The sequence below is a fragment of the Alligator sinensis genome, unplaced genomic scaffold (genome assembly GCF_000455745.1).
Source record: "Alligator sinensis unplaced genomic scaffold, ASM45574v1 scaffold56_1, whole genome shotgun sequence".
NCBI lineage: Eukaryota > Metazoa > Chordata > Crocodylia > Alligatoridae > Alligator > Alligator sinensis.
Genome location: NW_005841960.1, coordinates 3,200,766 through 3,215,286, shown reverse-complemented (window position 1 = coordinate 3,215,286; position 14,521 = coordinate 3,200,766). Strand labels below are relative to the sequence as shown.

Here is a 14,521-nt window from a genome sequence, read left to right as displayed (position 1 = left end):
GTGGACTCCAAGATGAACATGAGTCGTCAGTGTGACAAAGCCATCAGAAAAGCTAATGGCACTTTATTGTGCATCAGCAGATGCATGACGAACAGAACCAAGGAGGTGATACTTCCCCTCTATCGGGTGCTGGTCAGACTGCAGTTGGAGTACTGCATGCAGTTTTGGGGACCACACTTCAAGAGGGATGTTGATAACCAGGAGAGGGTCCAGAGAAGGACCATTCGTATGGTTAAGGGCTTGTAGGCCAAGCCCTACGAGGAGAGACTAGGGCACCTGGACCTCTTCAGCCTCTGCAAGAGAAGGTTGAGAGGCGACCTTGTGGCTGCTTATAAATTCATTATGGGGGTGCAGAAGGGAATTGGTGAGGCTCTACTCACCAAGGCACCCCTGGGGGGTCACAAGAAATAATGGCCACAAGCTAGCAGAGAGCAGATTTAGACTGGACATTAGGAAGAACTTCTTCACAGTTAGAGTGGCCAAGGTCTGGAATGGGCTCCCAGGGGAGGTGGTGCTCTCTCTTACCCTGGGGGTCTTTAAGAGGAGGTTAGAGGGGCATCTGGCTGGAGTCATCTGAACCCAGCACTCTTTTCTGCCTATGCAGGGGGTCAGACTCGATGATCTATTGAGGTCCCTTCCAACCCTAACATCTATGAATCTACGAGGTGGGCATGTGCCCCACCTTCCCCAGCCTGGCAGGGTCCACCCAGCCTCCCCTGCCAATACCTGGAGGGTAAGGGGCCCATCCCCTGCTTGCAGCCTAGCTTGAGGCAGGGAGGGGGCCTCCAATTTTGTGTTTGTCCAGGGCTCCAACATACCTTAATATGCATCTGCCTGCCCAGCCAGCTTAAAATGGTCCCTGGACACCCATGCATGGCCAACCTGTGATTTGAGACCGGGAAGCGCATGACTCCTGGTACAGCCCATCTTATCTCTGAAATGTTGCAAGCTCTCACAAAAGGCTTCTGTCTCTTGCCTCTGCAGGGCCAACATCTGAGCACCGAGAAGAATCCACCAGCCCCACCCAGTGGGGATGCGGTATCCAGGTTGCTACCACCCATCACTGGAGCCACCCAGCAGTGTGCCAGTGGTGTACTAGGAACCAGACTCTCCTATTCCAGCAGCTGGTGGCAGTGGCAGAGGAGTGGGAGGTGAGGGAGCAGGCACAGGAGGAAGCCTGAAGTGAGGAGGACATAGCTGAGGCAGAGGCACAGGACTGGGCACAGAGGGACCACTGGGCCCGCATGGAGGCCCTGGAGTGGGAGCACCTGGAGCAGCTTTGGCAGCAGGGGGACACCAACCACTAGGCCATGGACATCCTCCTGGCCCTGGTCCCCACATACATGTCCCCCACTGCCTAGCCCCTGATCCCTGGGCCCTGCCTACCACCCCACAGCAAGCCCCTGCCTGGCCCTGAGAGGAGATCCTTGGGCACCTCCTTCCCACCCACTGGCCCGGCCTCTATCTTGGCCCTGCCACCTCCCACCTGGGCCGGAACCACTACTTTCCACACACTACATGGATAAAGAACCTGCTGCACATGAGGCCACCACCCACTGGGGTCACTGTAACCCCTGGACCCATGGGGGAACATCCAGGAACTGGGGTGCTGAACACCTGCCCTGGGACTTTGCCCCCCAAGCTCCTGTCCCCCCTCCCCCCTCATAGCTCCCCATTCTGGACTTGAAGACCCAAATTATTGTATATAGTTTCCAACCTGTATATAGTTTCCCACTTGTAAGCAGGCTTTTTATTGTTGGTCGGAGGGAAGGGTGGTGGAGGGGCACTGTTGGTTGAGGGGGAAAGCAGGAGGAATGGGCATGGGTATTGTAGGGCAGGGGCTGGATCATCCCTGGTGCAGGGAGGCAGGGTGGGAAAGGAGGGAGGTGCCGTGTGCTGCCCCTGTGCTGGGCACGCAATTCCTGGGCAGAATAGGAGCTGGCCAGGGATCAGAGTTTCCAAGATGGCTGCCAAGTGCTGGCACTTGGGTCTGGCTTCAACATGTCTGCCAAGTGGTGGCAGCCATGTAGCAGAAGGCTGGAGCTCCTCCCAATGGCCACAGGGGCACATGGCAGCACTGGAGGGACTTGGGACTAAAATTAGTCCCAAGGCTCTGAACATGCAGACACCTGCTAAATATCACTTAATTTGCATTAGCTTAATGCACATTGAATGTATTCCCGCTTATTTGTGCATGTAGATATACCCTATGTGCATGTAATTTCAAGAGGTAACACAGTCTCCTTCTGTGTTTCTCAAACTGACCAAGTTAGTGAGCCCTAGTTCAAAGTAAAGAATGTGCAATAAGTAGGGTTGTTGGATTTCCATTTCTTAAGGCTGTCATAAATGGTTCAATACCTTATGACTCCTATCCAGTTCCCAATGGCCTTTTGGGATTTACTGTGGAGAAACAGTGGTCTAAAGGACAGGATTGGGGGTCATGGACTGTTTTTCCATCCTGACTCTGTCCTGGATTTGTTCTATAAACTCTTAAAAATTCTGTGCCTTTCTCTCACACTCTTTATCTTACCTATTTAGATTTCAGGCTCTTTGGGACAGAGATTGTTTATTACTGTGTCAGTGCAGTACAGGGAGCTACCGTTTTTGTTCTACCTTTGGCTATATCTGGAAGACAGCACCATTGATACCTTCATAGGAGAAATTAAAATATGGTTTTCACAGTCTATTTATATGGTGCTACCCATGACTGTACATTATTCTAGTGGCTGTCCATGTTTTCAGGTATAGGCCATGCCTTTATGATATTCTTTGAGACTTATTTGGACACTAGCTGTGTCTATAAAGAACAATTTTCTATATAGGGGTAGATGAAATGTTCACTGGGAATAGATTGTTATTTTCATGGTATTTATGAATCTTAAAATTTAAATCAATCTTTAAGATTCTTGAAGAGCTTTGAATGGTTAAACTAGCTTTGTTTTTCATAGACTCATAGATTCATAGACGTTAGGGCTGGAAGGGACCTTGGGAGATCATCGAGTCTAGTCCCCTGCCCCAAGGGCAGGACGTCAGCTAGGGTCAAAGGATCCCAGCAAGATAAGCATCCAAACACTTCTTAAAGGAGTGCAGAGTAGGTGCTTGCACCACCTCTGAAGGAAGGAAGCCTGTTCCAGACCTTGGGGGCTTGTACAGTAAAGAAGTTTGTCCTTATGGTCAGCCTAAAATGGTCTTGGAGGAGTTTGTGACCATTGGTCCTTGTCATCCCTTGGGGTGCTCTGTTGAACAGACGTTCCCCCAGATCTTGATGCACACCCCTGATGTACTTATAGGTTGCCACCAGCTCACCCCTGAGTCTGGGCTGCTCGAGGCTGAAGAGTCCCATGGCTCTCAGCCTCTCTTCATAAGACCTCTTCTCCTGTCCTCTGACCATGCACGTGACTCTCCTCTGAACTCTCAAGTTTCTCCACATCCTCCTTGAATTGTGGAGCCCAGAACTGGATGCAGTACTCCAGCTGCAGCCTCACCAAGGCTGAGTACAGTGGGAGGATGACATCCTGAGGTTTACTTGAGAAGCATCTACAGATGCAAGCCAGAGTTTGGTTTGCTTTACCAGCTGTGACATCACATTGGTGGCTCATGTTCATCTTGTGGTCTCTTTTGGCCTTGGTGCTAGCGAACATAGCACTGCCAAGCCTATAAGCGCGATGAAGGTTTTTTGTCCCCAGGTGGAGTACCTTTCATTTGTCGGTAATGAATGTCATCAGGTTTATATCTGCCCACTTTTTAGCCTATCCAAGTCAGCCTGGATCACTAGCCTATCCTTAGGTGTGTGGACTTTCTACCCCAAAGTTTGGTGTCATCAGAAAACTTGGCCAGTCCACTTCTGACACCAGTATCCACATTGTTGACAAAGATGTTAAAGAGAACAGGTCCAAGGACAGAGCCTTGGGGGACACCACTGATCATGGAGCACCATCTTTATTCATTTCCATTGACCACCACTCTCTAAGTCTGGCCTCAGAGCCAATTCCTCAGCCACCAGACTGTGATGTAGCCGAGGCCACAGTTGGCCAATTTTTCCAAGAGGAGATCATGGGACACCAGATCTAAGGCTGTGTTAAAGTCCAGATATATGACGTCAGTCACTTCTCCCTTGTCCAGGTCCATCACCTGATCCTTGAAGGAGATGGGATTGGTCAGGCAAGACCTACCTGCAACAAACCCATGCTGTCTCTCCCTTAGGATGTTGCCATCAGCCAGCTTATCAAGAATGGTCTCTGATGATTTTTTCCAGAATCTTTCCAGGGATTGGGGTCAAGCTGATTGGCCTGTAGTTCCCTGGATCTACTTTCCTCCCTTTCCTTAAGATGGGCACCACACTGACCTTCTTCCAGTCTTCAGGTACTACACCTGAGCTCCAGCAGTTTTTGAAAATCTTCACCAGTGGCTGGCCTATGGCTGCTGCCAACTCCTTAAGTACTCTGGGGTGCAATCTGTCAAGACCCGCTGACTTGAAGGTGTCCAGCTTCTCAAAGTGTTCCTTTACAAGGTCTACATCAATGCTGTGTATAGATTCACCCTTACCCTGGCCATCCTGCATCTTGTAGCTTTTGTAGCTTGTGCATGATTGTGAAAAACACCCGGCTTTTTGTAGCCTTTCTTTGAATCAGAGTGAAATGTGAAAGGTTTTCCAAGTAGTAATGACAGAGTTTGGAATGAGAAATTGAAGTGGAAAAATGATGTGCCATAGGGCTGACTAGGTGCTTCATGCGCCAGTCGAATTTTCTGTTGACATTACAGAAGTCCTCGATCAGCCACATAGGTCACCTTAAATACATGTCTTCTACATACGGAGTGCTGCAAAATGGAATATTATGGGTTGGCATCACTTTGCATTCAGAGCATCTGAAAGCAGTACTCCCCAGCTTTACCATCAAGAAGTAGCCCTCAGAAGGGAAAATCAGACTGAGCCCAAACAGTAGCTGCTACAGAAACTGCCACAGAAACTGTCCTGGAAATAATACATTTCCATATGTCAGTGAGTGCACGTGCATGTTTCTATGCATGCACAGACAAACATATGTACAGAAACATAAACACACAGAAGACGCACATGCACAGACTCAAGGGGGACAGAAGGGAAAACAATTCCCTCTAAGCATTTCAAGTTAACAAAAACATCTGTAAACACCATATCCATTTCATTATTTTTCTCCTCGTCATAAGGTTTTACAACCTACAGCACCCATCCCCTGTGGGTCTCTACCCAACAGGTTATACACAATCCTTATCCATAACTGTTCAGTTAGCTAGGCCCAAGTACCTCTCCATAACTCAATTGCTCTCAAAGGGGTATCACAGCCTCCCCATCCCCTTGCTACAGGGGTAGAAATGTCAGGGGAGGTGACAAGGGCCAGCACAGGGGAGGGAGCAGGTTAACTAAAAGAACAGACAACAAAAGTCTTCTCCAAAACCCAACCCTCTATGGCTGCTGCCTATTGTGTGAGGCACTCCTTTCGAAAGAGACATACTCATGTCCTTCAGTGACAGTCTTACTGGTGGAGTGCAGGGGAATAAGGGAGCAACTTTATTCAATCACCACCATTTCTCTGCTTGAGATTAGTAATCATAGTGAAGGAGGATTTGAGGCAATAACACAATTTTACATTTACTTACTTATACATTTTGGTGCAGGATCCCAGCCATCTCTTGTACATCTGATTAAAACCCAATTTTCCTCAGTTGCAGTTACATAACCCTGGGCACACCTGTAGTACATTGATGACCCTGTCTTTGCTGGAAAGGCTCGTTCTCTGTTGCTTTGATAATAGCCACTTAATTCAATATTTTCTACCTGTGGGTAGTCACAAGGTTGCACTGGAAAAAACAGAGGTTCAAAATAAACTATTATGAGATACATGAAAGAAACTGAAATAATAATGTTGTGAATTCTCATAGGTCTTTTTTCTCCCCAGCTTAACACTATCATTTGAATACTGCATTAACTGAATTATGGAGCTCTGGTGCACATCTACACACGCCATTAGGGGGCAGCAGAAAATTGCAAAACATATTGCTCCACAGTTTATTGCTTCCACGAAGCTCCTAGGCAGGCAGTTTATACATGTGCCTGGACTGCAGCACATTGAGCTGGGCTGCAACAGGAAGTTAAGTTCTAAATCCTTACTCCCAGGACTACTTACACATTTTCCAAGAAATAATCTTTGGATAAAATGCATACATCAGTTTTGAGAGGAGGGATTCCTCTGCTAGGATTCCTCTCTCACTGGTAAGTGCACTGATGTTTAGGTTATCAGTCAAAACACAGCAGGGGCTCAGTCTTAATTTCCTTGTTAAAACCACATGAGCAAATGTCTGACTCATTTAATTTCAGAAGCTGGGAGACTGGTATGAGCTTTCTTGCAAGATTAAAAGGAACTTAGATTCTGTTGTCAGGTGTGGTGTTAAAGCATGGATATGCCTAGAAGCAAGAAATAACAAAAGTGCTCTTTCATAGACACTGTTTCAGGTCAAATAAAATTTACCATGTTTTAATACTTAAAAATGGCATAAAAACCCCTTTCTTTCGAAGGATGCTAAGGCATATTTTAAGAGCCCTCCCTCAAATGTGTTATGTGCTTTACTAAACAAATAACCCCAAAGGATATGCATCCTAAATTCAGTGTGATTACTCAGCTAACAGCAACAGCCATTTTTTTTCACCCTCTGAAGTCAGCATCTGGGGTCGTTGGCCCATTTACCCTAGTTCCACCATTGAATATAATAGTAAAACAATGTGTAACAACTTAGGTGTGACTGAATGGAAATTACCATACTACTGTGTTAATGCACAATAAGAAATATGATTCAGCTTATGTTTGGACTCTGGAAAGTCTCTCTCTTATTGGGTATGGGCAAAATATGTTAAATATTTTTGGTTTTAATTACTCTTATCTTCCATTTTTGCTAACCTTTCCTAACATTTTAAGTAGGAGATCACCTTTGGCATTTAAAAGCAACCCACAATCTACCATGAACTGCTACCCCCTCATTCCTCTTGCCCAGCAGATAAGTCTGTGGGGAGGGAAGGAGGGCACAGATCGAGGCAGAGGGAGAAAAAAATATTTGGGGGTACACCTCCCCAGCAAGTAAGTCCCACCAGGCCTGGGCCTCCCCTCAATTTACCCCTGCTCCAACCTCTGCAGCAATGTCTCTCACTAGGGGGGCCTGAATCTAGCCCCCGCCCCTTCCCTCCCCTCCCCCACAGACTAACCTGCTGGGCTGAGGCACACATGCATGCACGTGGGCACTCAACCCCCCACCCCAAGCTTGGATCAACTCCAAGAGTCTCCTAGATCTACCGCAAGAGGCTCTAAGATCTACTGGTGGATCGAGATCCACTGGTTGGTGACCGTTGATGTACAGGTTACAATGAAAGCCTAACATTAATCCATTACCATGGAATTATTTTATTTCCCTGGATTATACTGTTTTCTTCACATACAGCATGAATTGAAGATCAGGGCATCAATACAGTTTGATTAACACAAAATAAATGGTTATTCTGGACATATGTGAATATACTATATGTGACAATTCTTCCATTTTCTGGAGCTGTTACTGGCAGACACTTTATCACTGTAAAAATAAGGCTATATTTGAAAATGAATCTGAATTGTAAAATAATATTGTCAGAAGAAAACAATTAAACATTAAAGTAGAGAAAAATACCGAATTACTGTAACTGAACATTGAATTGAAAGCAAATTTAAATTTATTGTGTACTCAGATATCATTTTTATGAGAAGTATGTAACCCTACTCTAACAGGCAGACACAAGAGGAAATTGTTTAAGGAGTCTCTTCACCAGGCTGCAAATCTGCTGCCTGCAGGTCGCAGACCAAGGACCCACCTAGAACTCCCATGGCTATTGATTGTGGGCAATTTATACACTAATATTCCACAGTCATATGTTCTTCTTTTGGTAGCTAAACCTGAATTTAACTCAGTTAGAGAATGTTAGACAACTGCAGCAGGCCTTGACCATGCCAACTATTTCATGCTGACTCATTCAAAATCCAACATAGGGCTATCTGACTAAACTGCCTACAACAAACTTGATCAGTTTTATATCTTTCATTTCCCATATTTCTCTAACTGCAGTAATCTAGGGAAAAAGTTCTCAGATATTCCTTGAAAGGACAATAATATATTTATGTGAATCTAAGGCAACCCTGAATTTAAGACAATGCCCCATAATTAGAGTCTACATATAGAAAATGTATACATTTTCGATAATTTTACAGGTATAGAATCACATTATTGGAGGTTTGCTTGAATTTGTTCCTCTCCAACTGCTACAGCAGAGAAAATTAATTGGAGGGGGCATGTGGCCCCCTTGCCCTCTGTCCCCACCCAACTTCTCCCCCTTGCAACTCCTCCCCCTCCCTTACTGTCATACCCTGCTTGTGCACTGTTTCCTCCATCAGTATGTAGAAGGGAGGGGCAAATTTGAAAACACTAGGCACGTCTACATATGCTCTTAATATGAAGCAATAAACTCTGGTGTACCCAGGTACACCATTTAAATGTGCACCCAGGACTGCAGCACATTATGCTGGTTCAGGGCAACCTAAGCTGGTAGGAGGCCCAGGGGGTCAGCCTGCAGGATAGTACTTGTATTTACAAATACTACATTGCTGGTGAGTTAATTAGTTTACTTCTGCCTAATACCAATGCATGTGTAAATGTGAGACGTTTACTGCAAAGCTAAATGGTCAACTCCACAGTAAAAGTCTCGTGTAGATGAGCTTACTGACCTTGAAATAAACATAACTGTAGTAATTTGCATATAGGAAAATTACCATGGGTACCCATAGACTTAGTTCATCCAGAATTGGTGCATTTTACATTTTTTACAAATTGCTACAAGTTTCAGCACAGATGCCTCATACACATGCTCAGCACCACTTTTATACCTACTTATACTTAGTACAAACTATGCATGATAAAAGTTTAAAGTCAAAGGCTCATGATTTACCATATAGTTCATTGGGCTGGGCCCCAGCAGAGTTAACAGTGTTTCAAACCATGGTAACCCCACAGCCCAGCACTGTTCAGTATATGTACTCCAAAAAACACCTCCACAAGCATCCATGTGCTAATTAGCACCCCACTCATGACTGGAACAAGGCAGTCCTGTCATAAGTCCTGGGATCCTCAAAAAAATAATTGCATAGGAGGTATGGGGCTGCCTGGTCCAGTTCTACCTTATGGAGGACAAAGCCACATTAATCATATGTGATGGGCCAAGAGACAGGGTGCCAGAGCCTCTCATCTAGACAGAAGTTTGGTGATATTTGTCAGACCTTTAAACCTGGTGAAGAAAGAGGAATCATTGGAAATGAGGGAAAAGGGTGCTGCTCAGCTGTGGGAAGGAAGAATGTATGTACTGTAGTGGCTCACCATGACTTGAAAAAGAGTCAGAGCTGATAGGGAATTTGCATAATGGGCACTATACCCTATTCAGATGGGTTTCACTAGCCACTAGGCTTATGGTAGGGTCTATTTCCCCAGTATAGACCATGTGTTTTACAGGCACTTTCAGTGAGGGCTGCATTCAATCAACTTCATATACTGAACACATGCTGTTTCTGACTATGTATTTAATCCCCACCCCCCACTGCTGGTTGGGGGGAAAAAATCTTGTCTTATATTTGAGTAAATACAGTAACTCATTGGGAGCAAACTCCACCATTGGATATTTACATAGGCCAATATGCATATTTCTCAGGGTATGCTGGCCTATGTAAAGTCATGAGTCTTACATAAGTCTTGCTCTTCTCTGTCAACTTTCTCCAGTTTATCTAGTCTATGCTTTTTTCATGATATTGGATTCTGTTATAGGCTTCTAAATTAATAAACAAAATATCAACGTATAACTAAGACATTTGAATACACTCTATATATAAAACTTTAAGCTTTAGGCATTGCCATACTCTGGTGCCTAAAACTGTCCTCAGCCTTGAATTAGTCACTGGGGTGCCACTGCATAATGCTTAAAGCATCTCATGAGGGCTATAGAGGTTCAAATGAGAGCTTCTCTTTACAGTAGTGCTAAAGGCCATCCATAGCTGGCCCAGATGTGTATGGATACCTGGTCAGGTTGGCTGAAGAGAAAAATGTGACCGGGTGTGATACTAGCCACCAGGGCTGTGTGAAATTTCACCCGGTGCTTTGTTTCAAAGCTGTTTCAATGCATTTTGAGCTTGAAACAGTGAAACTGAAATGAAACAAAAGCCTTTAAAACAGCTTTGAAATGAGACAAGAGAACTCAAAACATTTCAAAACTTTCAGGCTTACTGGCTTTAGTGCCAGTCCCAGCCAGCAGCACCTGGCTCCTCTCATTTGGCAGGCAGACTGGGGGCTTGCCTGCACCCCTGGGAAGGCTGTGTGGGCTGTGCCGGAGTCCTCCTGGGGATGGAGGCCAGTGCTGGGCACAGCCCGCACCCAACACCAGGAAGATCAGTGATGCTGCTGGCCCCAGGCGGCAGCACCCAGCTCCTGTCAGCCGACAGGCATATCAGGGGCACACCCCCCTGGTAGGACTACAGCACAGCCTCCACAAGCCTTCTGGTGGTGCCCATGGGGCCCTGATCTGCCTGCCAGCTGATGGGAGCCAGGTGCTGCCACCTGGGGCCAGCAGGGCCAGGGCACCTCAGCCCATGAAAGGACCCTCCACCCTGATCCCAGGGTGGAGGAGGGTCCCTGCATGAGCTGATGTACCCCAGGCCCCAGACATTCCTTGAGCCATGTCTTGTACAGGGGTGCATGCCCCCAATCTGCCTGCCGCATGGCAGGAGCCAGGTGCTGCCACCCAGGGCCAGTGGCAGTACCAATCTCCCTGGTGCTGGATACAGCTGTGTCCAGTGCCAGTCTGTCATCTGGCAGGCAGGCTGGGGCCTCGCACCCCCGGGAGGACTCTGACACAGCCCCCGCAGCCCTCCTGGGGGTGCGGGCGAGCTCCCAACCTGCCTGCCTGTTGCATTTTATTTTTCCCAATAATAACCTACGGGCAAAACATTGAAACAGCGTTGAAACAGCAAAACAGTTTCAACAGAATAGAACAGTGCTTTCAAAATGAAATGAAACTCGACATGAAACACTGTTCTGTCGAATCATCAAAACGGAAGTCGAATCAGAACAGTGCTGATTTGCATAGCCCTTCTCGGCACATTTTTTCTCTTTAGTGTTACTTCAGAAGCCAGTGCAACTAAGGCCAACAAACCAGACTCAGGTAGACCCTTGACTATACAATTCAAAGGGACAGTGAGGGTGCTAAGAATGGAATTCACTAAAGCCGACTGGCTGAACAGGAAACTGCCTGCCCCAGTCAGTAAGAAATGACGAGAAGATGGGTGGAACTCAAGTTTTGCCCATCAAAAGTCAAGCACCTCTTTTCATTTCTTAGGGTTCTGTTACAGGTTATCTTTAAAACATTTTAAAGCTGTCAAAGTTAGAACAGTTTCAGAGCAATCACAGGGTAAGATTTAATGCCATCTCAGACCTGCAGGATTGTGACTTGCCACTACAGGGTCTGAAGAGAAGAGGCATGGAGAGGAGCCAGGACTCTATCCCTCCATGGGTGGGAGAGGAGAGATGGTAACATATAGCTTAGAGGTGGAGAAACTACCATGTGGCTTCCCTCAGTCTACAGCGAGCAGAAGCCAGCTCTGACTTGGTGGGAAAAAATGTTTGAAGTAAGTGGGCAGGGGAAACAAGGAAAAATAAGTAGAGAGAAAGGAGTGAAAAATAGAACAATAAAAGGACCAAATTCTTGCACATATTTCACTGAATTGGAATTGGGTCATGGGTTAGTATTCACATGGGGACAGAGCTGAGACCCAGTGGTCTTGTGGAATGCATGCCACACCAAGGTAGAGCTAAGACCAAGTGAGTTCACTGCATACCACACTGGGGAAAAGCTGAGACCCTGGAGGCTGCCTGCATACATGGCATGGTGGATCAGAGGTGAAATTCAGTGTGGGGGGCGAGAAGCTGAGCCAAGGTGCATTCAGCAGCAGCAGTGGAGAGAGGCAGGTGACTGGTGAATGAGATGGTTTCCCAGCACTAAAATCCAATTGCCAATTCTCATTAGTGGTTAATTGTCTTTTTATCTGATCCTCTTGAGGCAGATAGCGAACTGCACAGGGAGCTAGAGCAAGCAGTAAATTGGTGAGCTGCACTGGAGCATTTAAAGTTGTCAGAGGCTTCACAGTTGCAGGGCAGAAGGGGATGTTGGCTTGGGGCTAGAGCTATTCTGTTGACAGAAGAGTTCAGGGACATTTAAAGTTTGCCCAAGAGCAAAGGTGTGTGAAGGGCTGGGAATGGTACATCCTGGGATGCTGGAGGAATCAAAATACAGCATTTAATCTCCCTGGAGAAGACTAACAGTACCCTGGAATGAACTGAACAAAACAAATCAGAAAGCCTTCTCTTGAATTGGCATATCTTTAAAATTTTTAAGGGGTTTTAGCATGGTTAACACCCTTAAATGGATGAATGCTCCTATTTTAAGTGCCTTTATGATGGTTTAAAGGTAACCTGTAACACCATAACTGTGAAGCCTCAGTCTTTTTAAAAAGTATCCAGATATTATTAATAGGTGGTTACAATGCTTTCCTGATAGGTGGGGAACCTGTTTTCAAGAATTCACTTAATTATATTTGGGGAAGAGATCTGAGGACAGATCTCCCACATCTCAGAAGAGGGCCCTAACCACCAGCTACTGGAGATCTTGAGTTGGGTTTCTCTCAGGCTCTCATGTGTTCCACCTTGTAGCAATTAACTATTCATTAGAACTTGGACTTGAAGGTGACTCTCCAATTTTCCAGCCCTTCCTACCCAAAAATACCCTACACACGGAATACTTGGGATTGCCTGAAATATCTAGTCCTTAATTGCTTTGATATTTCCTACAAAATCAGGTCCTCCAATAGAAGAGCCATTAGGCATCCATAGGGTCAAGTCCAAGCTTATGAGGGGTTTTGAAGATCTCACTCATGCCTAGGTGACAGACTTACATGCCTAAACTCCTCTACTGTCAACTCCTTGATGTTAAGAAAAATGAGTAATATATTCTCTTATTGTCCTAAGTCATAGTAACATTACAAGGCATTATGCAGACTTGTGAATTTATTTTGTTGAAGAATAGTTACCATATAAGCATTATAGCTTTAAGGAAACACATTAAGAAACATGAACTTATAGGCATCCCATTTGGTAATGTGGTATAAAATATGCTGATTGTAAAATGTGTCATCTACTTCTTTGTAACTAGTCACATGGTCATCCCCTAGTAAGGTAACTTTTCAGTAACAGTGGAATAAGCTACTTCATATTTAGTACCAAATAGAAGCATGCAGGCATGTAAGTAGCTACTTGAGGAGGATAGTAGGGGAGTAAGACGTATACAGGCAGTCCTTGAATTAGGGTGTGTCGACTTATGGTGATTAGCACTTGCGGCACTCCGCCATTTACACCCATGTTATTACTTATGTTGCTGGATCCTCGCACTTACGGCATGACGGCAACTCAGGCAGTGCACAAACATCATGCCATCATGCCATAAGTGCAAGGATCCAGTGCCGTACGTCACCCAGTCAGTCTGCTTCCTGATGTGCTGTGACGCGTAAGTTTCTTGACCCTGGTGAAGGTGTTCCTTCACCTTCTGATTAAATAAAATTAAATAGCTGATTTAAATATGGTGTTTATGGTTATTTCTATAAAATGTTGGGCATCAGGCACTTGGTCAGGAACGTAACCCCCTCGTATAACATTGTTTCTATGGGAAAATCAGATTCGACTTGAATCTTTTTGACTTACAGCGCCTTTTCCAGGAACGTAACCCACCATAACTGTGAGGACTGCCTGTACTGTATATAATAGTGAGCATAAATAAAGTCAGAATATCTAGGGTTTCAAACAAATAACATGAGCAATAATAAGCAGCTCAGCAAGGACAAATGTATAAGTGACCCATAATTATTTATTATCCCTCTACTCTGAGCCCCACTCAAACTCACAGTTTTCTTTTATTTTGGATGACACTTTCTTATATCATTTCGTTCCAAAGAAATTCTTTGCAATGGAGCTACTCAAAATAACTGAATATTTTGATGCTTTTCATACCTTACCTTCTGCCTGAGAAGAGTAAGCCCAGAGGAGCTGAATGAACATATATCTCAGCAATGTCATCCTGAGGATCCAGAAAATAAATCCAGCACCTGCAATGGATGACATGCAGTTCCGTTCCTCTTTGGATTCTCTTCTCAGCTGCTTTGTCAGGCAGATCTTCTTGTACCTCCTATTGCCACAGCTGTGGCAACTGACTGTTAGTCAACATCAAGGTACAGCGATAACGTAGGTAAACTCCACCATGAAAGCAGTCCAAGGTATTTTATTTTTTATTAGTTTTTCATGACCTGAAGGTCCCCAGTCATCATTATCTGTGAAACACCTGTACTGAGACAGACAAGAATACCACTTATGTCAGAAAAGT

General features: G+C 45.3%; 1 protein-coding gene across 2 annotated transcripts in view; it reads right to left on the bottom strand.

Moving 5' to 3' along the window:
* The window catches only part of LOC102374805 (complement factor H-like), a 66,399-nt gene extending 52,119 nt beyond the window's left edge, over nucleotides 1–14,280 (bottom strand). For both annotated transcript variants that reach the window (XM_014518492.2, XM_014518495.2), the window contains exons 1-2: nucleotides 14,157–14,280; nucleotides 5,638–5,838 (exon numbers count right to left, since the gene is read on the bottom strand). In XM_014518492.2, coding sequence (XP_014373978.1) covers nucleotides 5,638–5,838; nucleotides 14,157–14,262 — 307 coding nt within the window. In that variant the 5' untranslated portion in view covers nucleotides 14,263–14,280. The remainder of the gene's footprint in view (nucleotides 1–5,637; nucleotides 5,839–14,156) is intronic.
* Between the last annotated feature and the right edge of the window lie 241 nt (nucleotides 14,281–14,521).